We start from the raw sequence: 24256 nt of genomic DNA on the forward strand, positions 1-24256 counted from the left end.
TATGATGAAGGTCAGGCTGCTGAGGTTGATGGTGACCAAGGTTTTGGTGATGAAGGTGTGGATTAAAGTCTAGGTGCTAAAGGTGATGGTGACCAAGGTAATGATTATGAAGGTGCTGAGTTTAATGGTGATCAGGTTGTTAATGATGAAGGTAAAGCTGCTGAGGATGATGTTGACCAATAGCTACATCATCACCTACATAACTACCTTGATCCATATCATCACCTTCAGCCACATCATGACCTTTATCTACACCGTCACCCTCAACTACATCATAAACATCATCCTAGATAAAGGTCATGATGTGGCTGAAGGTATTGATGAAGGTGAAGCTGCTGAGGCTGATGAAGTAGGTCACGGAAGTTATGTAGGGGATTGTGCAGATAAAGGTGCTGATGTAGGTGAAGGTGATGATGTGAATGAAGGTGATGATGTGGATGAAGGTGATTATGTGGATGTAAGTGATGATGTGGATGAAGGTGATAATGCGGATGAAGGTGATGATGTGAATGAAGGTGATGATGTGAATGAAGGTGATGATGTGGATGAAGGTGATGATGTGAATGAAGGTGATGATGTGGATGAAGGTGATGATGTGAATGAAGGTGATGATGTGGAGGAAGGTGATGATGTGAATGAAGGTGATGATGTTGATGGAGGTGATGATGTAGGTGAAGGTGATGATGTGGATTAAGATGGTGATGTTGATGAAGGTGATGATGTGGATGAAGGTGATGATGTGAATGAAGGTGGTGATGTGGATGAAGGTGATGATGAAGGTGGTGATGTTGATGAAGGTGGTGATGTGGATGAAGGTGATGATGTGGATGAAGGTGATGATGTGAATGAAGGTAATGATGTGGATGAAGGTGATGATGTGGATGAAGATGATGATGTGAATGAAGGTGGTGATGTGGATGAAGGTGTTTATGTGCATGAAGGTGATGATGTAGATTAAGATGGTGATGTTGATGAAGGTGATGATGTGGATGAAGGTGATGCTGTGGATGAAGTTGGTGATGCATATGAAGGTGGTGATTTGACTGAAGGTGATGATGTTGATGAAGGTGGTGATGTGAATGAAGGTGATGATGTGAATGAAAGTGATGATGTGGATTAAGGTGATGATGTGAATGAAGGTGATGATGTGGATGAAGGTGATGATGTGGATGAAGATGATGATGCATATGAAGGTGGTGATGTGGATGAAGGTGATGCTGCGGATGAAGGTGATGATGTGTATGAAGGTGATGATGTGGATGAAAGTGATGATGTGGATGAAAGTGATGATGTGGATGAAGTTGATGATGCCGATGAAGGTGGTGAGGTGAATGAAGGTGATGATGTGAATGAAGGTGATGATGTGGATGAAGGTGATGATGTGGATGAAGGTGGTGATGTGGATGAAGGTGATGATGTGGATGAAGGTGATGATGTGAATGGAGGTGGTGATGTGGATGAAGGTGTTTATGTGGATGAAGGTGATGATGTGGATGAAGGTGCTGATGTGGATGAAGGTGATGATGTGGATGAAGGTGATGATGTGAATGGAGGTGGTGATGTGGATGAAGGTGGTGATGTGGATGAAGGTGTTTATGTCGATGAAGGTGATGATGTGGATTAAGATGGTGATGTTGATAAAGGTGATGATGTGGATGAAGGTGATGATGTGGCTGAAGGTGATGAGGTAGATGAAGTTGATGATGTGGATGAAGGTGATGATGTGGCTGAAGGTGATGGTGTGGATGAAGATGATGATGCATATGAAGGTGGTGATGCGGATGAAGGTGGTGATGTGGATGAAGGTGATGATGTGGATGAAGATGATGATGCGGATGAAGGTGGTGATGTGGATGAAGGTGATGATGTGGATGAAGGTGATGATGTGGATGAAGGTGATAATGCGGATGAAGGTGATGAGGTGAATGAAGGTGATGATGTGAATGAAGGTGATGATGTGGATGAAGGTGACGATGTGGATGAAGGTGGTGATGTGGATGGAGGTGATGATGTGGATGAAGGTGGTGATGTGGATGAAGGTGATGATGCATATGAAGGTGGTGATGTGACTGAAGGTGGTGATGTGGATGAAGGTGATGATGTGGATGAAGGTGATGATGTGGATGAAGGTGATGATGTGGAAGGAGGTGGTGATGTGACTGAAGGTGATGATGTGGATGAAGGTGATGATGTGAATGAAGGTGATGATGTGGATGAAGGTGATGATGTGGATGAAGGTGATGATGTGGATGAAGGTGATGATGTGGAAGGAGGTGGTGATGTGACTGAAGGTGATGATGTGGATGAAGGTGATGATGCATATGAAGGTGGTGATGTGGATGAAGGTGATGATGTGGATGAAGGTGATGATGCATATGAAGGTGGTGATGTGACTGAAGGTGATGATGTGGATGAAGGTGATGATGCATATGAAGGTGGTGATGTGGATGAAGGTGATGATGTGGATGAAGGTGATGATGTGGCTGAAGGTGATGATGTGGATGATGATGTGGATGAAGGTGATGATTTGGATGAAGGTGATGATGCGGATGAAGGTGGTGATGTGGATGAAGGTGATGATGTGGATGAAGGTGATGATGCAGATGAAGGTGGTGATGTGGATGAAGGTGATGATGTGGCTGAAGGTGATGATGTGGATGATGATGTGGATGAAGGTGATGATGTGGATGAAGGTGATGATGCGGATGAAGGTGGTGATGTGGATGAAGGTGATGATGTGGATGAAGGTGATGATGCGGATGAAGGTGATGATGTGGATGAAGGTGATGATGTGGATGAAGGTGATGATGCATATGAAGGTGATGATGTGACTGAAGGTGATGATGTGGATGAAGGTGGTGATGTGGATGAAGTTGATGATGTGGATGAAGGTGATGATGTGGATGAAGGTGATGATGCATATGAAGGTGGTGATGTGACTGAAGGTGATGATGTGGATGAAGGTGATGATGCATATGAAGGTGGTGATGTGGATGAAGGTGATGATGTGGATGATGATGTGGATGAAGGTGATGATGTGGATGAAGGTGATGATGCGGATGAAGGTGGTGATGTGGATGAAGGTGATGATGTGGATGAAGGTGATGATGCGGATGAAGGTGGTGATGTGGATGAAGGTGATGATGTGGATAAAGGTGGTGATGTGAATGAAGTTGATGATGTGGATGAAGGTGATGATGCGGATGAAGGTGGTGATGTGACTGAAGGTGATGATGTGGATGAAGGTGATGATGCATATGAAGGTGGTGATGTGGATGAAGGTGATGATGTGGATGAAGGTGATGATGTGGATTAAGATGGTGATGTTGATGAAGGTGATGATGTGGATGAAGGTGATGATGTGGATGAAGGTGATGATGTGGATGAAGGTGATGATGTGGCTGAAGGTGATGGTGTGGATGAAGGTGATGATGCATATGAAGGTGGTGATGCGGATGAAGGTGGTGATGTGGATGAAGGTGATGATGTGGATGAAGGTGATGATGCGGGTGAAGGTGGTGATGTGGATGAAGGTGATGATGTGGAAGAAGGTGATGATGTGGATGAAGGTGATGATGCAGATGAAGGTGGTGAGGTGAATGAAGTTGATGATGTGAATGAAGGTGATGATGTGGATGAAGGTGATGATGTGGATGAAGGTGGTGATGTGGATGGAGGTGATGATGTGGATGAAGGTGGTGATGTGGATGGAGGTGGTGATGTGGATGAAGGTGGTGATGTGGATGAAGGTGATGATGTGGATGAAGGTGATGATGTGGATGAAGGTGATGATACATATGAAGGTGGTGATGTGACTGAAGGACGTGATGTGAATGAAGGTGATGATGTGGATGAAGGTGATGATGTGGATGAAGGTGATGATGTGGATGAAGGTGGTGATGTGGATGGAGGTGATGATGTGGATGAAGGTGGTGATGTGGATGGAGGTGATGATGTGGATGAAGGTGGTGATGTGGATGAAGGTGGTGATGTGGATGAAGGTGATGATGTGAATGAAGTTGATGATGTGGATGAAGGTGATGATGCGGATGAAGGTGGTGATGTGACTGAAGGTGATGATGTGGATGAAGGTGATGATGCATATGAAGGTGGTGATGTGGATGAAGGTGATGATGTGGATGAAGGTGATGATGTGGATTAAGATGGTGATGTTGATGAAGGTGATGATGTGGATGAAGGTGATGATGTGGATGAAGGTGATGATGTGGATGAAGGTGATGATGTGGCTGAAGGTGATGGTGTGGATGAAGGTGATGATGCATATGAAGGTGGTGATGCGGATGAAGGTGGTGATGTGGATGAAGGTGATGATGTGGATGAAGGTGATGATGCGGGTGAAGGTGGTGATGTGGATGAAGGTGATGATGTGGAAGAAGGTGATGATGTGGATGAAGGTGATGATGCAGATGAAGGTGGTGAGGTGAATGAAGTTGATGATGTGAATGAAGGTGATGATGTGGATGAAGGTGATGATGTGGATGAAGGTGGTGATGTGGATGGAGGTGATGATGTGGATGAAGGTGGTGATGTGGATGGAGGTGGTGATGTGGATGAAGGTGGTGATGTGGATGAAGGTGATGATGTGGATGAAGGTGATGATGTGGATGAAGGTGATGATACATATGAAGGTGGTGATGTGACTGAAGGACGTGATGTGAATGAAGGTGATGATGTGGATGAAGGTGATGATGTGGATGAAGGTGATGATGTGGATGAAGGTGGTGATGTGGATGGAGGTGATGATGTGGATGAAGGTGGTGATGTGGATGGAGGTGATGATGTGGATGAAGGTGGTGATGTGGATGAAGGTGATGATGTGGATGAAGGTGATGATGTGGATGAAGGTGATGATACATATGAAGGTGGTGATGTGACTGAAGGACGTGATGTGAATGAAGGTGATGATGTGGATGAAGGTGATGATGTGGATGAAGGTGATGATGCATATGAAGGTGGTGATGTGGGTGAAGGTGATGATGTGGATGATGATGTGGATGAAGGTGATGATGTGGATAAAGGTGATGATGCGGATGAAGGTGATGATGTGGATGAAGGTGATGATGCGGATGAAGGGGATGATGTGGATGAAGGTGATGATGTTGATGAAGGTGATGATGTGGATGAAGGTGATGATGTGAATGAAGGTGATGATGTGGATGATGTTGATGATGTGGATGATGGTGATGATGTGAATGAAGGTGATGATGTGGCTGAAGGTGATGATGTGGATGAAGGTGATGATGTGAATGAAGGTGGTGATGCATATGAAGGTGATGATGTGGCTGAAGGTGATGATGTGGATGAAGGTGATGATGTGAATGAAGGTGATGATGCATATGAAGGTGGTGATGCATATGAAGGTGATGATGTGGCTGAAGGTGATGATGTGGATGAAGGTGATGATGTGAATGAAGGTGATGATGCATATGAAGGTGGTGATGCATATGAAGGTGATGATGTGGCTGAAGGTGATGATGCATATGAAGGTGGTGATGCATATGAAGGTGATGATGTGGCTGAAGGTGATAACAGCAATGGGATTGGATGTGTAAAAGACCTGTGTATTAGTGTGTGTTATGTAACTCTCTGTTGTGTCCTCTCATATGAGGCTTCTATTTCTGTCTCCATCCCATAATCTCGAGCTCTGTCTCCTTGGTGACAGACCCAATAATAGCAGCGGGAAGTGTTGTCATGGAGATGGTAACCGTGGCGATGCTCCTTATGTCCTTGGTTTTGTCTCAACACAACTCACAGATCGATGTTTGACACCTGTGCGTGTGTTTGTCTGTGTGTGTTAAAAGTGTGAATGTGTGTTCGGGTTGTGAGTATTTGTGTGTCTGGTATTGTGTGTGTTTGTTTGCTTTTTGGTGTGTGTGAGTGTGTGTAAATGGAGAGTGTCTGTGTCAGAGAGTGAGTGTGTGTTTGTGAAATAGAAAGTGCTAGTGTGAATATAGAGTGTGTTTGTTGTGTCTCACACACAGGTATAAATCGTCAATAAGTGAGTTGTGTTCATCAGTGTGTGTGTGAGTGTGACACTATACCCCCCTGGCTCCAGGGAGATGACCCAATTTCCCATGATCCTCTGCTGCTGCATCGACAGCTTGCTGTAGTGATGTTCTTCTTCATGAATAATGGATTGGGAGACTTGTTGATGTTTACACAGTCATGTTACCCTGGAAACCTTCTAGCTACACACTTGACCTGAAGAAGACTGACGTGGATGTACACTCTCTCTAACATAGATAAACAAACACACACAAACATATGCACATGAACAATGACACATGTAAAAAACACGTTAACAAAGTCTCATACCGACTTACGCCACCTAAATGTGGTTTGACCTTTTATGACGTGAACAATGAGCTTCTCAGTTGCAAGAGGGTTCTTGTTCTTGTTTGCTGCTCAACTTGGTCGTCGGTGTGCGTGAGGCAGACAGATGTTTATCCTCCACAACCTCTGACCATGTTTGGTGTCACCCGGCCTCAACGACCAGTAACGATGTTTGTCAGCCAGATCTATCTGGAAGAATCCAGTTTCTCTGCTGACTTCAGTGGTCCGGGTTCGGACCAGAGGTTGGACATCCAGATCAGTCCAGATCCAATGAGATTGTGTGACTGTTGGAAAGAGTGAATTTTGTTTCCGAGGCACGATGACAGCAAAAAAACTAAACATAAACCCCTATTTTTAAATGTTTTCTACTGTGTAACAAACCTCTGGATTGTAGAAATTGTTCAAATTGTGTTGAAACAACAAATGACAAGATAAATCACACACTCATGGTGAGCAGAATAACACTTTTTGTTTGTGTGTGTGACACCCAGGAGCGAGTGGAGTACCTGTTCCTCATCATCTTCACTGTGGAAGCGTTTCTGAAGGTGATTGCCTATGGACTCCTGTTCCACCCCAACGCTTACCTGAGGAACGGATGGAATCTTCTGGACTTCATCATCGTGGTTGTCGGGTTAGTTCAAACACTCGCTCACCTATTGTCAACCAGAGGGAGTTGTTTACTGTCATGGCGTTTAAAGGACTAAGGCTAATGCCCAACAAACTCTCGAATGAGACAAACAAGTCTGACAGGGTTGTCAACGGATCTGAGGCTCTTACGCTCTGGTAACCTTGGGGATTTGACCACTGACTGGATGTCATTTCTCTCTGCAGACTGTTCAGTGCCATCTTGGAACAGGCCACAAAGGTAGACGGGGCAACGCCTATCGGAGGGAAGGCGGCCGGCTTCGATGTCAAAGCTCTCCGCGCATTTAGAGTCTTGAGGCCCCTGAGACTAGTGTCTGGAGTCCCTAGTAAGTCCAAGCAGTCCATGTTAACTCCATGGTCTTGTCTACCAGAGTCTCAACCCATTTTGACCTCCCTGCAGGTCTTCAGGTGGTCCTAAACTCCATCATCAAGGCCATGGTCCCTCTGCTGCACATTGCCCTACTGGTCCTCTTCGTCATCATCATCTATGCCATCATCGGCCTCGAGCTCTTCATGGGCAAGATGCACAAGACCTGCGTGCAGGAACATACCGGTATGCGAGCACACACACACCTACCCATTGACACACCAGGATGATACGTAATTATAATTTACCTCACATTTCTACAGTTATATTTCAAACCTAGAGGGATATCAGTAAAGGTCATCGTGGATCATAAACCAGTGGACATCTCAATCCATTTTAATCAAATAGTGGAATTTCAGTGACAGGTTCAATTTTATTGAAAATACATAGCTTATTGTAATGTTTTATTCACTGTATGAAAACAATAAAAACAAGCAGACCATTCCAAAATGTCTCAGGCTTTCTGGCATATTTGAGTGTCTTTACCATAAGTTAAGTTTTTTCATCTAATGGTGTGATGGCACTCTGACCTGGGTCTCACTATCCTCCTCAGGAACCATTGCGGAGGAGAAGCCGGCACCATGTGCCCCAGACGGAGCTTATGGTCGACACTGCAAGAATGAGACGGAGTGTAAAATGGGTTGGGAGGGTCCCAACGACGGCATCACAAACTTCGACAACTTTGCCTTTGCCATGCTGACAGTCTTCCAGTGCATCACCATGGAGGGCTGGACCGACGTGCTGTACTGGGTGAGCCGGACCCCAGTGTGTGTGTGTTTGCATGGATAAGGATGTGTGTGTTTGTGTGTCTATGTGTGAGATAGAAAGAGAGTGCTTGTCTCTTCACCCCCTCTGCTTTTACCTTCATTCACACACAAAAAGACACACAGACAGACTGTCTCTTGTCACTGCTAATTCTCACTGTGCTCACACTCTGTCTCACCTGTCCTCTGCTGCTCCTCCCTCAGATGCAGGATGCGATGGGCTATGAGCTGCCGTGGGTCTATTTTGTCTCGCTCGTCATCTTCGGCTCCTTCTTTGTCCTCAATCTTGTTCTGGGGGTGTTGAGCGGGTAAGAGTGTGTGTGAGCATGTGTGTGTGTACACATGTTTGCTTTTGACTGTCTATGTATTTTAGTGTGAGTCTATCTTTTTGTGTATGTGTTTGTGTATGTATGTATGTGTGTGTGTAATTTTGTCTGTGTGTGTTTGTGTGTGTGTGTGTGTGTGTGTGCATGTTTGCACGTATGTCTCAGGCCTGTTTGTGTCTGTTGGTATTGGTTGTGTGTTATTGGGTGTTTTGTCACAGTGGTGGACCAGAAGGAGGGTGGCTAACAGGGCAGACCTTCTGAGCCTGAAGACTAATCTTTATTAACCTTGAAGTCAACAAGGATGGCAAGAAAAAGCTTAGGAGTGTAGGCTTCTTTAGAGTCTCTGGAGTCTCACTGTGACTGTTGGTCTTTTGAAGGATCTAACGTCCTCATCATCCATGTTGCTTTTTTTCACTTCCATCTTCTCCTTCTTATATTCTCCTCCTCCTCCTCCTCCTCCTTTTCTTCCTCCTCCTCCTCAGGTCAATGATGCAGTAGGGTTCTGGTGGCCGTGGGTCTACTTTGTGTCCCTGATCATCGTGGGCTCCTTCTTTGTTCTGAACTTGGTTCTGGGGGTTTTAAGTGGGTAAGCTGAGGGTCAAAGTTCGAACTCCAGTAGCTTCCTACTTTCTGCTTCATACTTTTTGAACATCAGGGATTAGTCAGAGTTCATAGACTGAATTCCAGCGTCCAGTGGGTCTGCCCTAACTTTGGGTCTGGACCACTTTGAGGTTCTTCTTCTGTCTCTGCCTAGACTGTCAATGTAGACCTCCTTCAGGTTCTCCTCTGTGCTCCTCAGAGAGTTCTCCAAGGAGAGGGAGAAGGCCAAAGCCCGCGGGGACTTTCAGAAACTAAGGGAGAAGCAACAGCTGGAGGAAGACCTCAAGGTAGGAAATTCCTGTGACTTGCTGGAGAACTCACCTGACCTCTGACATGTGCTGTGACTGCAGGGCTACCTGGACTGGATCACTCAGGCTGAAGACATTGACCCTGAAAACGAGGATGACGGTCTGGACGATGACAAGCCCCGAAACCGTGAGTGTCTCTGAACGCTGTCTTAGGCCTCAGATGTCTCTATGTTCAGTCCACGCTCTTTTGGAAGAGATACAACTGAAATAACGACGGCCTGTCATGATTCAGAACCCTCTCCTTTAGACAAAAAAACACATGACCCCACAACCAATAGTGAGAGTCGAATCTTGTATCCCTCTCTTCCCCTCTGGGTACTCAACCCACTTCTTCTTAACCCTTCTGTGAGTGTATGTGTCTCAGTGTGTGTGTGTCTGTGTGCGTGCATGAATATGTGTCTGTGAGTTCAGCAATCTCTCTGTCTGCAGGTAAAGTTCGAGGGTTTCAGTCACTTCGGGGAGCTGTGAAGAGAAATGCCGCGCTGCTTCGTAAGGCGTGTGCGTGTGTCTGCATGTAGCGACGGTTCTTCTACTCTTGTACTTCTCTCCTTTCTCCTCCCCAATCGCACTCCACCTCCCCCTGCAGACAAAGGTGGCCACCCAGACTCCACAGAACAACAAGTGGAGTTTTCAAACATTTTATCAAAGAGTGACCTCCGCTTGTTGTTCTCCGACCTGCTCAACTCCCGCATCCTCCAATTTGTTCTCAGAAACAAAATTAATAGTCCCTCCCCTCTCCTCTCTCCTACTTTCTTTAGCCTCCCTTAGCACCTTCTCCCCCCGCCTTCGAATGTCGCGGGTCTTGGGTGTCTCTCTAACAATAGCACTTGAACTAGTTTGACTCCTCAGAGAGTTCAACTCAGCAGGAAGTGACACGTGTATCGCTGCGGTGACATCAGATGACCAGTCAGGTGTCTATCAAGGACTTATAAAGGTCTAATTATGACCCCCTAGGATTTAACAAATCTGCATCTTGTAGCTTGTCAGACTCAACCAAATTTTTTAGCTGAATGTTCTTTCTTTTAAAAGCTGTTTGAATCCTCCAGAGACCCTGTGCCCGTGGACATTTTTTCTTTCTCAGTTAATGGTCCTTCTGCTTCTAGTCAATGGACACCAGAATGTCCAGAGTCCTGGTCCTGCCTGTGGAGTCCTGCCCCAGGACATGCATGTTTGGCTGGGGTTTCGGAGGAGACAAGTCCTATTCTGTGTGTGCTGTAAGTAACCCTACTGTCTTCTGTATCCTCAGTGAGCATGCCAGCAAGTGAGAACGAGTCAGTCAACACGGACAACCCGCCCGGGGGGGACCTGGAGGGCGAGACCTGCTGCACCCGGCTGGCGTGAGTTCCTCATCCTTCTGCTCTGGACTTGATGAGGTCTGCTTCAGGACCGAACCAGCGGTCAGTCGAGGGTTCAGGTTTCAGCTGTCCTCCTCTGGGCCCCTCTCTTTGTCCTCAAGACCTCCGCCCTGATCAGACCTCTGCCCGCACACCCCTTTCATGTGCTCATTTGTGTGTCTGTGTGTGCGTCTGTGTGTATAATCCATTCTGTTCTCTGTGTTCCAGAACTAGAATCTCCAAGTCCAAGTTCAGGTTAGTACGTGTCCCATCGTCCCTCAATCCCAGTCTTTGTGTACCCACAAATTCCTGGACAGGTACTCTCTGCCAGTTCAGAGTCTAGAACAGGTCTTGGACATATTGTGGCACATGAACCACACACGGCCCTTGGACTGTATTTATCATGAGGTCAAAGATCATGTAAAAACATAACAATATTACTTTGTACTTATTTCCGTTACTTATCGTAAGTCTCTTTATATGAATATAGGGTTTTTAGTTTTAGGACTTTTTCCCTCCACTTTTGTGAGTATTTATTGCCCCTTAACAAGATTGAGATGAACATACAATTTAGAGGGGTCACTGTGCTTTTTATATCAGATTAATAGAAGAAAAAAAAAACATTATATACAATACAATAAAATAAAAATGTTAGCATATTTAGATTTACTTTATACTTTTTGCTCCATTAATTTTATTCAATGGCCCCTAATCAGCCACTGTATGAAATGTGGCCTCTGAGGAAATGTATTGCACGCCATTGGTCTAGTCGTGTCTTCATGTTGTCATTGTGTGCAGTGTCAGTGCTTTTAATCACAAGGCATAGACTCCCCAGTTCCTGGAAATCTATATCAGATGGGTCATCATTCTCTCTGGTCCAGTGTCTCCTCGTGAACATCTGCGTACAGTGTCAGTACTGCAGCACATGGATGGAAGGAATACAAACAAGAATGTCATGAAGTTATCCATACTTGATAACATTCTTCAGGTCCTGATTGTAGACACAGAGGAGAAACAACCTTTAGGGAATAATTGACATATAATATATTAAGGTATCAGAAAGAGAGCAAAAATGTAGTAAAAAAGCAGCATCAATGTGCTGAAGACTCCTGGACAGCTGAGGACAATGCCTCGGTTGTCGGGATGGGTGCAGCCCTTAGCAATCCTGCCGTCATTTTAGGAAAAACTGTGGGAGCCACTATGCAGAGAGGAATGGGGGCAGGTGTGAGTAAAGTGGACAGATTCTTGGAGGCACCGCAGAGAAGAGTGGGCTCAGTTTAGGAGGATCCACCAATGACTTAAAGAAGCGTTTGATGCCAAATGTGAGGTGTCAGAATCATGTAACTTGTTGATGCAGAACAACATGAAACAGAAACACACCAGACATTGAGAAAACAAACCTTATGGTTGTTTCAAACCGTAGTATTGACAGTGTCACAGAGGAGGAGGAAATCTCCAATGAGTCAGACGCGTTTTACTTTACTTTTGATTGACAACTCGCATCATAAAGACAGTTGGTCTCATTCTTGAAACGTGAGTAAATCTACGCTCAGATTTTCACACTAAGGTCTATGCTACTAAGAAACCTACTCAGGATTCAAGAACCACAACGAAAACGCAGATCTGATTGTAAAACCGTGAGCATCACTCACATTATTGGGGAAACCTTGCTGTCAGAATATATATCCCTAATAATCTTTTGGGTCTATTTACATAATATAATCCCAGACATAATATGTATATTAAACTTGATAATTGTCAATTCATTTAACAAAATGTGTTACATGTGTGTACATATTATTATGCTCACAAAGTACATTTCCGTTTCATGGATGAGACCCAGTATGTTATTCACGTACAAATCAACCCGACTGTTTGAACACTACCCGTGAAGGTTCTCATTCATCCAGGTCATGGTTATCCAAGTGGTTCAAGGACACGTCAACTGGACTTTGTAGAGTTTTAGGAATTTTCCTAGAACTTTACACAGTCCAGTTGACTGTTTGAACATTGTTTGTGATGAATGGGAACACAGGTGAAGAAGAAACTTATTACATTGAGTGTTCCAACTACACAAACCGACTGACAATAAAAGTGCTCAGCTAGTTTCTGGTGTCGGTCGAGACAATAACACTATAATTGAAGAACCTTGAACAATTCTGTAGAACTGGTTGGTTAAAAAAGTCAACCTCAGCAGGCAAAAAAATGTTTTGATCATAACAATGACGTAATGGTATTTATGATTATTATTATAATGATATTCACTCACTTTCTTTTCATTCTCACCACTTTGACTCCCCAATTAGTCGCTACTCTCGACGGTGGAACCGTTTGTGTCGTAGGAAGTGTCGAGCAGGAGTCAAATCACAGGTCTTCTACTGGCTAGTCATCTTCCTGGTTTTTCTCAACACCCTGACCATTGCTTCCGAGCACCACCAGCAGCCTGACTGGCTGACCGAAGTCCAAGGTGACCCTGCTGACTGCTTCTGACCCCTCTAAATTTCACAGGTGTCTGAACCGTCTTTTCTTTACAGACATTGCCAACAAGGTGCTGCTTGCTCTATTCACGGGTGAGATGTTGCTAAAGATGTACAGCCTTGGTCTGCAGGTAGGTCCTGACTAAGAATCTTGCTTTATCCAAAGTTGGTCCTGATAACTCCCTCTTTTCCACAGGCCTACTTCGTCTCGCTTTTTAACCGCTTTGACAGTTTTGTGGTGTGCGGAGGAATCCTGGAGACAATCCTGGTGGAGACCAAAATAATGTCACCTCTGGGCATTTCTGTGCTGCGATGTGTGCGTCTGCTGCGTATCTTCAAGATCACCCGGTAAACACAAACCTTAAAAAACACACTCTTAAAAGAGAAAACACACCAGAGAGACAACACACTGGTGAAAGAAACACATCTGTCACAGTGATGACTCTTTCTCACAGGGTCTTCTCTCTTTCCCAGCTACTGGAACTCGCTCTCCAACCTGGTGGCATCACTGCTGAACTCAGTCCGCTCAATCGCATCCCTGCTGTTGCTGCTCTTCCTATTCATCATCATTTTCTCGCTGCTCGGAATGCAGCTTTTCGGGGGAAAGTTCAACTTTGATGAGACCCGCCGTAGCACATTTGACAATTTCCCGCAGTCCCTGCTTACCGTTTTCCAGGTGTGTTCACGTGACCTGAAAAACTGCTCCCCCTGCAGGTTCTAACTCTCATCCAATGGGCTTTAGATCCTTACAGGGGAGGACTGGAACTCGGTGATGTATGATGGCATCATGGCCTACGGTGGACCTTCCTTCCCCGGCATGCTTGTATGCATCTACTTCATAATCCTCTTTATCTGTGGAAACTGTATCCTTCCATTCACTCAGAGCTGCTGCTGTGAAGGTCTGCAGGTGGACCAGTCTCTGACCAGAACAATATTAGGTCTTGCTCTGTCAGCTCTACTCTATCTGTAGACATAGCAGAATCTATGTCACAACCAGGGGATTCCTCAATGTAACTGTAAACAGATATCCTCCTGAATGTCTTCTTGGCCATTGCTGTGGACAACCTGGCTGACGCCGAGAGTCTCACATCCGCTCAGAAGGAGGAAGAGGAGGAGAAGGAAAGGAAGAAGCTTGCAAGGTATGTGTTTCCCATATAGGAAGTCGCCAACAGAGCTGTATTGACAATTCAGCGTGTTTTTTTGTAGACTGGCCAGTCCAGAGAAACGTAAAGAAAATGAGAAACCTCCTCTTGAGGAGAAGAGGGAGAAGATTGAGCTCAAGTCTATCACATCTGACGGAGAGACAATAATTTCCACCAAGGTACCACACATCTGGGAAAGAATTAACCGGGGATAGAACATAGCTGATAGAAGGCATACCTTCCTAATTTTCTTACAGATCCACATGGAGGACTTCTGTGGAGAAGAGAATGAAGAGAAGAACCCATACCCTGCTAATGACTACAATGGTGCGTGGGTGAGTGTGTGTTAATTAACCCACTAACCTTTGTTCTTATGTATAAGGTGACGATGATGATGAAGAACCTGAGATGCCAGTTGGTCCCAGACCTCGTCCATTGTCAGACATTCAGCTGAAGGAGAAGGCGGTTCCCATGCCCGAGGCCCGAGCCTTCTTCGTCTTCAGTCACACCAACAGGTGAGTCACCCTCCTCCTCTCTTGAGTTTACCCACCCGCAGGATCCAGAGCTGACGCTAGATTCTTATCCTCCTGCAGATTTAGAGTTTTGTGCCATAAGATTGTGAACCACAACATCTTTACCAACCTCATCCTGTTCTTCATCCTGCTGAGCAGCATCAGTCTTGCCGCAGAGGACCCAGTCAAGAATGAGTCCTTTAGAAACCAGGTTACCTCACACACTCACACTGACATACTCATGCTTTGTGTAATAAAGACACAAGAGAGAACACATATGTATATTGAGTGACTATTATCTTCACAGATTCTAGGCTATGCTGACCATGTCTTCACCGGACTCTTTACCATTGAGATCATCTTGAAGGTTATCTTCACAGCTGCACTTCCTCTGTCATGGTTTTGATCTAATGTCTCGTTCTCTGTTCCCCCAGATGACTGCCTATGGGGCATTCCTCCACAAAGGCTCCTTCTGCAGAAACTACTTCAACATCCTGGACCTTGTTGTCGTCAGCGTTTCCCTAATCTCCTCAGGGATACAGTAAGTCTGTAATGTCAGGGCCGAAGGTAGACAACTGGATTGGTCCTCAGATCCACAGCCAAACAGAATTGGTTCTAAACAAGGATACCTGACCAAACGTATCTTATGTTATCCACCCTCGGGGCTTATACAGCTTCAGTAAGACTTCCTGTCTGTGTATGAGTCCAAATCGAGTTGTCCACTTTTCTCCTGTGTCTGGTTCTGAGTCTCAACATTGATCTTCTGATGTCTCTGCTACTCTCTCACACTGTCTTGGGTAGACTAGACTTCTCGACGTAAGTCCACATCCTACAAGTACCAGAGCCCCCCTGTGACTGTCCACTGGCCCTCAACCCACCTTCTTTCTGAGGTCCAGGGCACTTCTGTTGATTGCCAATCACCAGGTCATCAAGATCACAAGCAGCCCCTAAGGCCTTGCCATACTGGGGACATTATTTAGAACTGCACAGATTCAAAGAGATGACAAAAAATACAGAGCAGCCTGGCCAAGACCAATCCCAGGTCACTGGTGAAGCCCAAAACCTGGCAACAGCCGAAGTCCTGTGGACCACAGAATCTGTGCCCTTAATGCCAGAGAGAGGAGGTTCAAGTGCTCCCCCTGCTGAATGTGACAGACAGACGGGTTTCCTTGGAAATGACTGCTGTGAATAGCAAGAGAACCACTGTTTGGTAGCTCTGAACCTGTCACTCCAGCAGACTCACCTGAGCCTCTTGATCTTCTTCTTGTAAAGTTGCACTGACCCAACACTTCCCGACCTGTCGAAGCTGAAAGTTTTCAAAGACCACATTTTGATTCCAGCGTTTGACTTGTTCTCGGGCCGAACATTTGCAGGTCCAAATCGTCGGTGGAACGAAAGTCAAACGTACTCCTGTCACGTTTCTGATCAAAATGTCTCCTCTCGTTCTGTTACCGCCCGTCAAATTTGAGACTGTTTTTGTTTGTCAGACAGTTGTCTAGAACCCTCATCCCCACCCCTCTCCCCCCTCACCTCTCTGGTACTGCTCAGAACTTTGGGCTTGTTTCAGGTCCAGTGCGATAAATGTGGTAAAGATCTTGCGAGTCCTTCGAGTTTTGCGCCCACTGAGGGCCATCAACAGAGCCAAGGGCCTGAAGGTGAGAGTCTGTGTGTCTTGCTCAAAAGCTAAGCGCATTTGCACTCATGGGTCTGTTTTGATTCCAGCACGTGGTTCAGTGTGTGTTCGTGGCCATCCGGACCATTGGTAACATCGTCATAGTCACCACACTGCTCCAGTTCATGTTCGCTTGCATCGGAGTCCAGCTCTTCAAGGTGATATCTGGATTTGGGCTCAGGAGTGTGTCACACAAGGACCTGGACTGACCTTGGTTCTGTCTTTCTTAGGGAAAGTTTTTCTTCTGTACCGACAACTCTAAGCATACATTTGCAGATTGCAGGTGAGACTGGGTCAAGATGTTTTATGATCAGGGACCTGGAGTTCACAGTGTGTTTGCTCTTCAGAGGGTCCTACATCATGTACAAAGACGGAGATGTGGGAAAGCCTGAGCGAGCCCACCGAATCTGGGAGAACAGTGACTTCAACTTCGATGATGTTCTTCAGGGGATGATGGCACTGTTCGCTGTGTCCACTTTTGAGGGCTGGCCAGGGTGCGAGAATCCACCAGAGAGAGCCTGAGGCGGTTAGGTGTAACTTTTTCACAACGCCTTACGTGTCTTTTAGGTTGCTGTACCGGGCTATTGACTCACACACCGAGGACGTTGGTCCAATCTACAACTACCGCGTAGTGATCTCCATCTTCTTCATCATCTACATTATCATCATCGCCTTCTTCATGATGAACATCTTCGTCGGTTTCGTCATCGTCACCTTCCAGGAGCAAGGCGAGCAGGAGTACAAGAACTGTGAGCTGGACAAGAACCAGGTACAACTTCCATCTAGGACCAGACAAGCCCAAAACCCATCAAAAACCTAATCGAAGGTTTATGTGTGTGTTTTCAGCGTCAGTGTGTGGAGTACGCTCTGAAGGCCCGTCCCTTGCGCCGCTACATCCCCAAGAACCCGTACCAGTACAAAGTCTGGTATGTGGTAAACTCCACCTACTTTGAATATCTGATGTTCACACTGATCCTGCTCAACACGATCTGTCTGGCCATGCAGGTGAGAAGCACACAGAACAACTCACACACTCATACCCACATACATGCCAAAATTATCTCACATACATGCAAATACATTGATAATGTTAAGGTTATAGCATGTATGCATATGTTTGTGTGTCTCTGTCCTTAGCATCATGGTCAGACCAAGAGCTTCAACGACGCCATGAACATCCTCAACATGCTCTTCACTGGACTTTTCACTGTGGAGATGATCTTGAAGCTCATCGCCTTTAAGCCTCGGGTGGGTTGCTTGCCTGCGCCCGGCCTGTTGGGACTGACACATGCTCTTTGTTTACCTGGTGTGAACAACCTAAAATAATCTCACTATGTGCTGGTCGTGTTCAGTTTTAAACCTGTTCATGAGTAACAGAGTTTTCTCTAGCGCTGGTTAACAACGTAAAATGCAGGCTGCATGACATTGAAAAATGCGTTGAGCGAGCTGCATTTTAATTTCAGTTCACAGTTAGTTGGTGTTCATAAGGTATTTGCTATAATGCCGAAATACAGACTTAGAAGAGTTTGTGTGTACATCTCATGTAAATAGGGCTCACTTAACTGAGTGTGATGGGTAAAGCAAACTTACCTTAATGTGCTCTACGAAATAATCCTGAATCTTACCTGGACACCTCATACCCCTCCTGCATGTACAACAATGCATCCAAGTGGGACGAAACGTCAGTTTTGTCTTAACTGTTCACATTGTGAATAATACAATTTATGGATTACATCTGAATTTACTTATTTTACTGACGAAACAATGAAATCTATATTTTAGCAGGTGAAATCATCTGCTTGGATCGATCAGAATTTTTGTTATTATTCAATACTTGATCTAATGAATATTATTGTTAAAATTAAAGAATAAACTAGGACCACGTATGATGTAATCCAGTGTCAGATTATCAAGTGAACAGTTAGGCATGTGTGTGATGATCTAGTGTGAGGATGCACTTCCCCCTCTAACCTCCTGTCTTACCCTCCTTTTGACCTGCCCTCCTCACCAGGGTTACTTTAGTGACCCCTGGAATGTCTTTGACTTCCTCATCGTGATTGGGAGCATCATCGACGTCATCCTGAGCGAGATCAACGTAAGTACTCCTCCTTCCCTACTGTCCTCTTGCTATTCCCCCCCTTCTCCTTCTACTTTTCTACATCTCTTTTATCCTCCTCCTCTTCTGCTCCTTTTTCCTTAACCTCTGTTTCTTTTAGTCCCCTTGTGATCTTAAAACTACGATGACAAGCAGGTTCAGGGTTCGTGGTTAACTCTGATTGACTCAGGCCGGGTTTGTTTCACCAACACCTCGGCTGCTTTTGGCGTCTTGCTGCCACTCAAGTCTTCTTGTTTGATTGAGTCTGTGAATCTGAGTCTCAAAGTCTCAGGGGTACTGAGGCTCTAAGGCTCTGGATGAATGGACATGGTCTTGACTTGCCAAGGGTGATGGTGAGAGAGACAGTGGTGAGAGTTTCAGAGCGACAATAATGAGAGTTAGAAAAGAAACAGTGATGAGAGAGCACATTGAGAAGAGGGACACTAGGGACAGAATGTGGTGAAAAGAAGACATTTATATTATCTTGACACTTGTCAATGTTCAATTGACTTTTAGTGCTGAAGATGATTGTAATATAAAGACGTGCACGCAAACACACACACACAGACACACACACACACTGCTGATCTCTGTTGATCTGTGTTACCTCTCCTTAAAGCCAGCTGATTCTTCGTCCTCCTCTCACCCCCCTATGGTGAGACCAATGGTACGCTCCAATGGTAACTCCGCCTCCATCCTCACCTCCAACCACAACAGCGTGGTACCATTGTCCCTGTATGTCTCTGGAGCGTTCCACTCTCATGACCTCCATCAATGCACCTATCCCTCTTGCTGTCTCTCCTTCTGTCTTTACACCTGTCTCTCTTCCTACCTCTTAACCTGTTATCCTCCTGTTTTTCTGCCTGTCTCTTGTACTGTTTCTCCACCTGTTTCTCTTCTGGTGTCTTTTCCAGCCTCTCTACCTCGTTCTCTTTGCTTAAGTGCAATACACTGTTTCTGCACACTTTTTTCCTCTCTATGGCCTCACTCAGTCACTGGTGCAGCAGCGCCCCATGCGACCAGTCTTTCCTACAGCCACCAGGTCTGTGACCAAGTTTGGAGGCCATGTGACTGCAGTGGTCCTAAACTCGTACAGACCTCGTTGAGGAGTGAGACATCAGCAGATCACAGAGAGATGTTTTGCGAGAGTTAGTGTTTGCAACCACAAAAACAAACTTTCTTGGTTATGAAGTTGTAAAAGGACTTGTGCTGGGAGTTTGAGATCATTATGAACATCTCTTTGTTTTAACTGGTGTTTCCCTCCACCTGCAGATTAATAGACAGAAACTAATAGTTTTGTGTGTATGTTTCTGTGTGTGTGTTTGTTTGATTGAATCTGCAGGGTCTGCAGAATTCGGAGGAGAATGCCAGGATCTCCATCACTTTCTTCCGGCTGTTCCGCGTCATGCGTCTGGTCAAGCTGTTGTCTCGGGGTGAAGGGATCCGGACTCTCCTCTGGACCTTTATCAAGTCCTTCCAGGTCAGAACCATAATCAGTTCCAGGGTTAAAATCCGCCTATTAAGTTTCTTAGTAGCCAGAGGGGGACCTGGATCAGAAGTAGAAGGTCAACTGAACCTTGAAAGGGTTCTGGAGAACGCCACCGAAGAGTTCAAATCAAGTCTAGTGAAGGTTTGGACCTTCAGGCTGGACTGATCGCTTGTTTTGCTCTCAGGCTCTTCCCTATGTGGCTCTACTCATCGTGATGCTCTTCTTCATCTACGCCGTCATCGGCATGCAGGTGGGTCCTGGTCTCCAATCATGTTCTATTTGCTAGCTTTGTCAAGCAGTTCTCTGATCACTGCTTCTCTGCTCTTTACCAGATGTTCGGGAAGATTGCGCTGCGGGACCACACCCAGATCAACCGCAACAACAACTTCCAGACATTCCCTCAAGCTGTGCTGCTGCTCTTCAGGTGAGAATCTGATCCAGAAGCCCCAGAACGTGCAACATGTGTGTCTTTGTAAAGGTGTGCCACCGGGGAGGCATGGCAGGAGATCATGTTGGCGTGCTCCCCAAATCGCCCATGTGAGAAAGGATCCACTCATGAGAATGTTACTTCTCACGAGGACTGTGGGAGCCAGTTTGCTATCATCTACTTCGTCAGCTTTTACATGCTCTGTGCCTTTCTGGTGATAAAAACACACACTCACAAAAACAGAAACACAGAAACACACAGACATTTCACACTGTCCTCCTTTCTGCTGCTCAGATCATCAACCTGTTTGTCGCCGTCATCATGGACAACTTTGATTATCTGACCCGTGACTGGTCCATTCTTGGACCTCATCACCTGGACGAGTTCAAGAGAATCTGGGCCGAGTATGATCCAGAGGCAAAGTAAGTGATGACGGTGGTGATGATGGTCAAGATGTTGAAGTTCATGAATGTGAGAGTGAGCGGTGAAGGTCATATGATGAGGAAGAAGATAATAATGAAAATGATGATCAATGATTTCAGAGGAAGGATCAAACACCTGGATGTTGTCACTCTTCTCCGGAGAATCCAACCTCCACTTGGCTTTGGAAAGCTGTGTCCTCATAGAGTTGCTTGCAAGGTGAAGTACACACTCACACACACATAAGAACACAGAAGAGTCTTCTATGTGGGTCTCAGACAGCAGTTATGTCAGTAAGGGAACAAAATAATCTCTGTGTAGATTATGGTGAAGTCCAGTCTCTCTTACACCCGGATGTTGAAGCTGGGATCTGAACTGCAGCACTGAGTTTGTGTTTGTGTTTGCTGCAGCGCCTGGTATCCATGAACATGCCACTCAACAGTGACGGGACAGTGATGTTTAATGCCACCTTGTTCGCCCTTGTGAGGACTGCACTGAGGATCAAAACTGAAGGTAAAACTGTAGATAAGCACACATGCATGGTCACACACTCAGACTCTTGTATCTCTGTAGGGAACCTGGAACAGGCAAACGAGGAGCTTCGGGCGATTGTGAAGAAGATCTGGAAGAGAACCAGCATGAAGTTGTTGGACCAGGTGGTGCCCCCTGCTGGTGGTGCGTCCTTCTTTCTGATCTCATTAAAGAACCTGAACATAGCTGTCATTTAACTCTCCATCTTCCTCTTTAGATGACGAGGTCACTGTTGGAAAGTTCTATGCAACTTTCCTAATCCAGGAGTATTTCCGCAAGTTTAAGAAGAGAAAAGAACAAGGGATGGGAGCCAAGGTGCCCCCCAAGACAGCCCTTTCCCTGCAGGTGGCCATTTCCCTCCCCCTCCAGGTCAAATCCTCTGAGCTAGCTCGGGCACAGGAATAACACGCTAGTTTTTTTTAGGCGGGCCTGCGGACGCTGCACGACATTGGTCCAGAGATAAGACGAGCAATCTCTGGAGATCTGAACGTGGAGGAGGACCTGGAAAAAGAGCAGAAGGAGCCTACCTCAGCTGCTTCTGATGATGACATCTTTAGGGTGAAGATCCTCATTACCCCCTCTCACCCTCATCATCATGATGACCATCACGCTGCTCTTCCTCACTCCTGTCTTTCCTCAGAGGAGCGGCGGTTTGTTTGGGAACCACGTCAGCTACTACAACCAGAGTGATAGCCGTGCCTCCTTCCCTCAGTCCTTCACCACCCAACGACCTCTGCATATCAGCCAGAAGGGGACGCCATGTGAGGTTGACAGTCCATCCAACCAGAAGCTGATGGACTCCACCACCTTTACGTCCTCCTACTCCTCTTCGGGCTCGAATGCCAACATTAACAACGCCAACAACACCAGCACGACCATTTCGCCAGGTGTTGGTTGCTTTGCCAGTCCTTCTGTTAGCACAGTGGAAGATCAAGCAGATGCACCTCTGACCCCTGCCCGGCTGCCCAGATCATCCTGGTGCTTCACGCCAAAGAGGTGAGAACATCTAATGCTGGCCCTAACAGGTACCCCATCGTCACTGTCCTTGACTGTCACTCTGTCCTCTCCTGTGGTCAGCAGGACCCCCTTTTATCACGGCTTCATGCGGTATGTGTGCAAACATGCACGTGTCCTAGATAGTTGATCACATGCACACCCTGACCTCAGCGCTGAATAGAACAATTTTCTTTGTCCACTGCTAAATCATGTGGGTGCTAATAGCTTAGCTTGTGGCTAATTCCTAAATGCAGTTGATTCACAGCTAATTAATGCTAGCTTATAGGGAAATATTGCTTATTCAATGCTGCTTTTTAATCGCCAATTGCTATCTAGCTGTTTACTATTGCTTGTTAACAGTATCTTTCTGACAACTAACTGTGGTTAGCGTTTTTGGTATCTTGGTTGCATCTAATGGCATATTATGTAGCTGGATCACAGTTTGTTGTGGATTGTAAACAGTTAGTGCCTGGGCGCTAATTGTTGCAGGCTAACTGCTAGCCACAATTGATGCAGGCGTGAGTCAACATCACGCTTTTTCATCATCGCCCGCATGGTAGCTTATCAAGGCATGGCCTGTTAGCTATAGTCTGAGACACATGTCACATGATAATCTGATCACATGACTTCTCCTGCAGCTGTGAGTCCAACGACAGCCAACTGCCAATCATTCGCAGAGGGGAGGGATCAACTGAGGAGACGTACGACGAGAGTTACGGGAATGAGCTAGAGTGCACTGAGGATGAACACTCTCTTTCCTCTGACATGTAGCGTGAACACACAAATGCAAACACCGGTAGGTTAATGGTAGGTTTTTACTGACTCAATGTCCTGTGTTTGTGTGTGTGTCAGGCTGGTGTATCAGGATGAGGCGTGTAAGCAGTTGCCTCGGATGGAGGTAGGAGAGGAGATGCAGGAGAGAAGAGGATTAGGTTGGCAGTCTCCGCGAAGGGTCTTTCTCTGCCCAACTGGCCTAGGTATGCAACCCAAACTATTTTTTATGGACAAGGCAACTGACATTTTGTAATGAGTGTTTTTGTGCATGTGTCAGTACGCAGGTCCTCCTTCCACCTAGAGTGTTTGAGGAGACATTCACGATCAGAAGTCTCCCAAAAGACAGCGGTTCCACTCCACCTGGTCCATCATCAGGTCATTTACACCCCTTTAGCTCCTTTTGAATTCTCCTGATTCTTCCTGAGGCCATCTACTCCGCTTCCCTTGACTCGTCTTATCCTGACTCCTCCTAAATTCTCCTTCTTTCTCCTCTTCTAGGCTCTGGCTGTAGCAGGACTCAGTCCCCTTCTCAGAAGGAGTCACTCTCCGACGCTCTTCAGCCGGTTGTGCTCCACCCCTCCTGCCAGCCCTTCAGGTATAGCGCTCACTTGTATGTGAGGTAGAAGGAGCATGAAATAAAGTTGTGTCTTTGACAGCTGATGGTGGTGAGGAGGTGCAGCGGCATGTCCCATCTCTGAGGTTTGAATCATTTGGTTCTCATGAGAAGCTTAACAGCAGCCTTCCATCCGTCAACTGTGGTCCTTGGTAAGTCCTTCCACTGCTAACTTTAGACCGACAAAGTAGACACTCTTTCATTGTGTGTATATTTATCTACCAGGTCCACAGACAGCAATGGGAACAGTGCTGGACCAAGTCCTGCCACCAGAACCCCACTGCCCAACCAGAGAGCAGCAAGGCCGGTGTCACTCACAGTGCCCTCACTGCTTGGGAAGGACTCCACTTCTTTGTCTCACGGCAGTGCTGGGAGTCTTGTGGAGGCTGTGAGTACCTGTGTGTGTAGCT

The 24256-nt window shown here is 46.0% G+C and overlaps 1 protein-coding gene across 8 annotated transcripts in view; it reads left to right on the forward strand.

The window, feature by feature from the left end:
• The window catches only part of cacna1c (calcium channel, voltage-dependent, L type, alpha 1C subunit), a 42361-nt gene that overhangs the window by 14841 nt on the left and 3264 nt on the right, over positions 1–24256 (forward strand). For 2 of the 8 annotated variants that reach the window (XM_087786733.1, XM_087786739.1), the window contains exons 4-51: positions 6846–6985; positions 7186–7325; positions 7400–7552; positions 7920–8116; positions 8335–8438; positions 9256–9343; positions 9407–9491; positions 10611–10701; positions 10927–10953; positions 13005–13165; positions 13233–13306; positions 13372–13523; positions 13650–13851; positions 13918–14038; positions 14200–14314; positions 14382–14496; positions 14575–14644; positions 14700–14832; positions 14911–15040; positions 15137–15196; positions 15264–15370; positions 16397–16484; positions 16552–16659; positions 16732–16784; positions 16849–16995; positions 17069–17270; positions 17348–17506; positions 17639–17749; positions 18513–18596; positions 19216–19263; positions 19939–20076; positions 20270–20335; positions 20418–20509; positions 20564–20726; positions 20807–20934; positions 21055–21151; positions 21343–21445; positions 21506–21607; positions 21681–21808; positions 21887–22021; positions 22104–22459; positions 22544–22570; positions 23098–23226; positions 23312–23436; positions 23511–23608; positions 23732–23828; positions 23890–23998; positions 24072–24234. In XM_087786733.1, the coding sequence (XP_087642859.1) occupies positions 6846–6985; positions 7186–7325; positions 7400–7552; positions 7920–8116; positions 8335–8438; positions 9256–9343; positions 9407–9491; positions 10611–10701; positions 10927–10953; positions 13005–13165; positions 13233–13306; positions 13372–13523; positions 13650–13851; positions 13918–14038; positions 14200–14314; positions 14382–14496; positions 14575–14644; positions 14700–14832; positions 14911–15040; positions 15137–15196; positions 15264–15370; positions 16397–16484; positions 16552–16659; positions 16732–16784; positions 16849–16995; positions 17069–17270; positions 17348–17506; positions 17639–17749; positions 18513–18596; positions 19216–19263; positions 19939–20076; positions 20270–20335; positions 20418–20509; positions 20564–20726; positions 20807–20934; positions 21055–21151; positions 21343–21445; positions 21506–21607; positions 21681–21808; positions 21887–22021; positions 22104–22459; positions 22544–22570; positions 23098–23226; positions 23312–23436; positions 23511–23608; positions 23732–23828; positions 23890–23998; positions 24072–24234 (5721 nt within the window). Of the gene's footprint in view, positions 1–6845; positions 6986–7185; positions 7326–7399; positions 7553–7919; positions 8117–8334; positions 8439–8938; positions 9043–9255; positions 9344–9406; positions 9492–10610; positions 10702–10926; positions 10954–13004; positions 13166–13232; positions 13307–13371; positions 13524–13649; positions 13852–13917; positions 14039–14199; positions 14315–14381; positions 14497–14574; positions 14645–14699; positions 14833–14910; positions 15041–15136; positions 15197–15263; positions 15371–16396; positions 16485–16551; positions 16660–16731; positions 16785–16848; positions 16996–17068; positions 17271–17347; positions 17507–17638; positions 17750–18512; positions 18597–19215; positions 19264–19938; positions 20077–20269; positions 20336–20417; positions 20510–20563; positions 20727–20806; positions 20935–21054; positions 21152–21342; positions 21608–21680; positions 21809–21886; positions 22022–22103; positions 22460–22543; positions 22571–23097; positions 23227–23311; positions 23437–23510; positions 23609–23731; positions 23829–23889; positions 23999–24071; positions 24235–24256 lie in introns of all 8 variants that reach the window. The other 6 variants (XM_087786732.1, XM_087786736.1, XM_087786735.1 and 3 more) reach the window with 5 other exon arrangements.

Source organism: Callionymus lyra, chromosome 3 (genome assembly GCF_982586985.1).
Source record: "Callionymus lyra chromosome 3, fCalLyr1.hap1.1, whole genome shotgun sequence".
In the NCBI taxonomy this organism is placed as follows: Eukaryota; Metazoa; Chordata; class Actinopteri; order Syngnathiformes; family Callionymidae; genus Callionymus; species Callionymus lyra.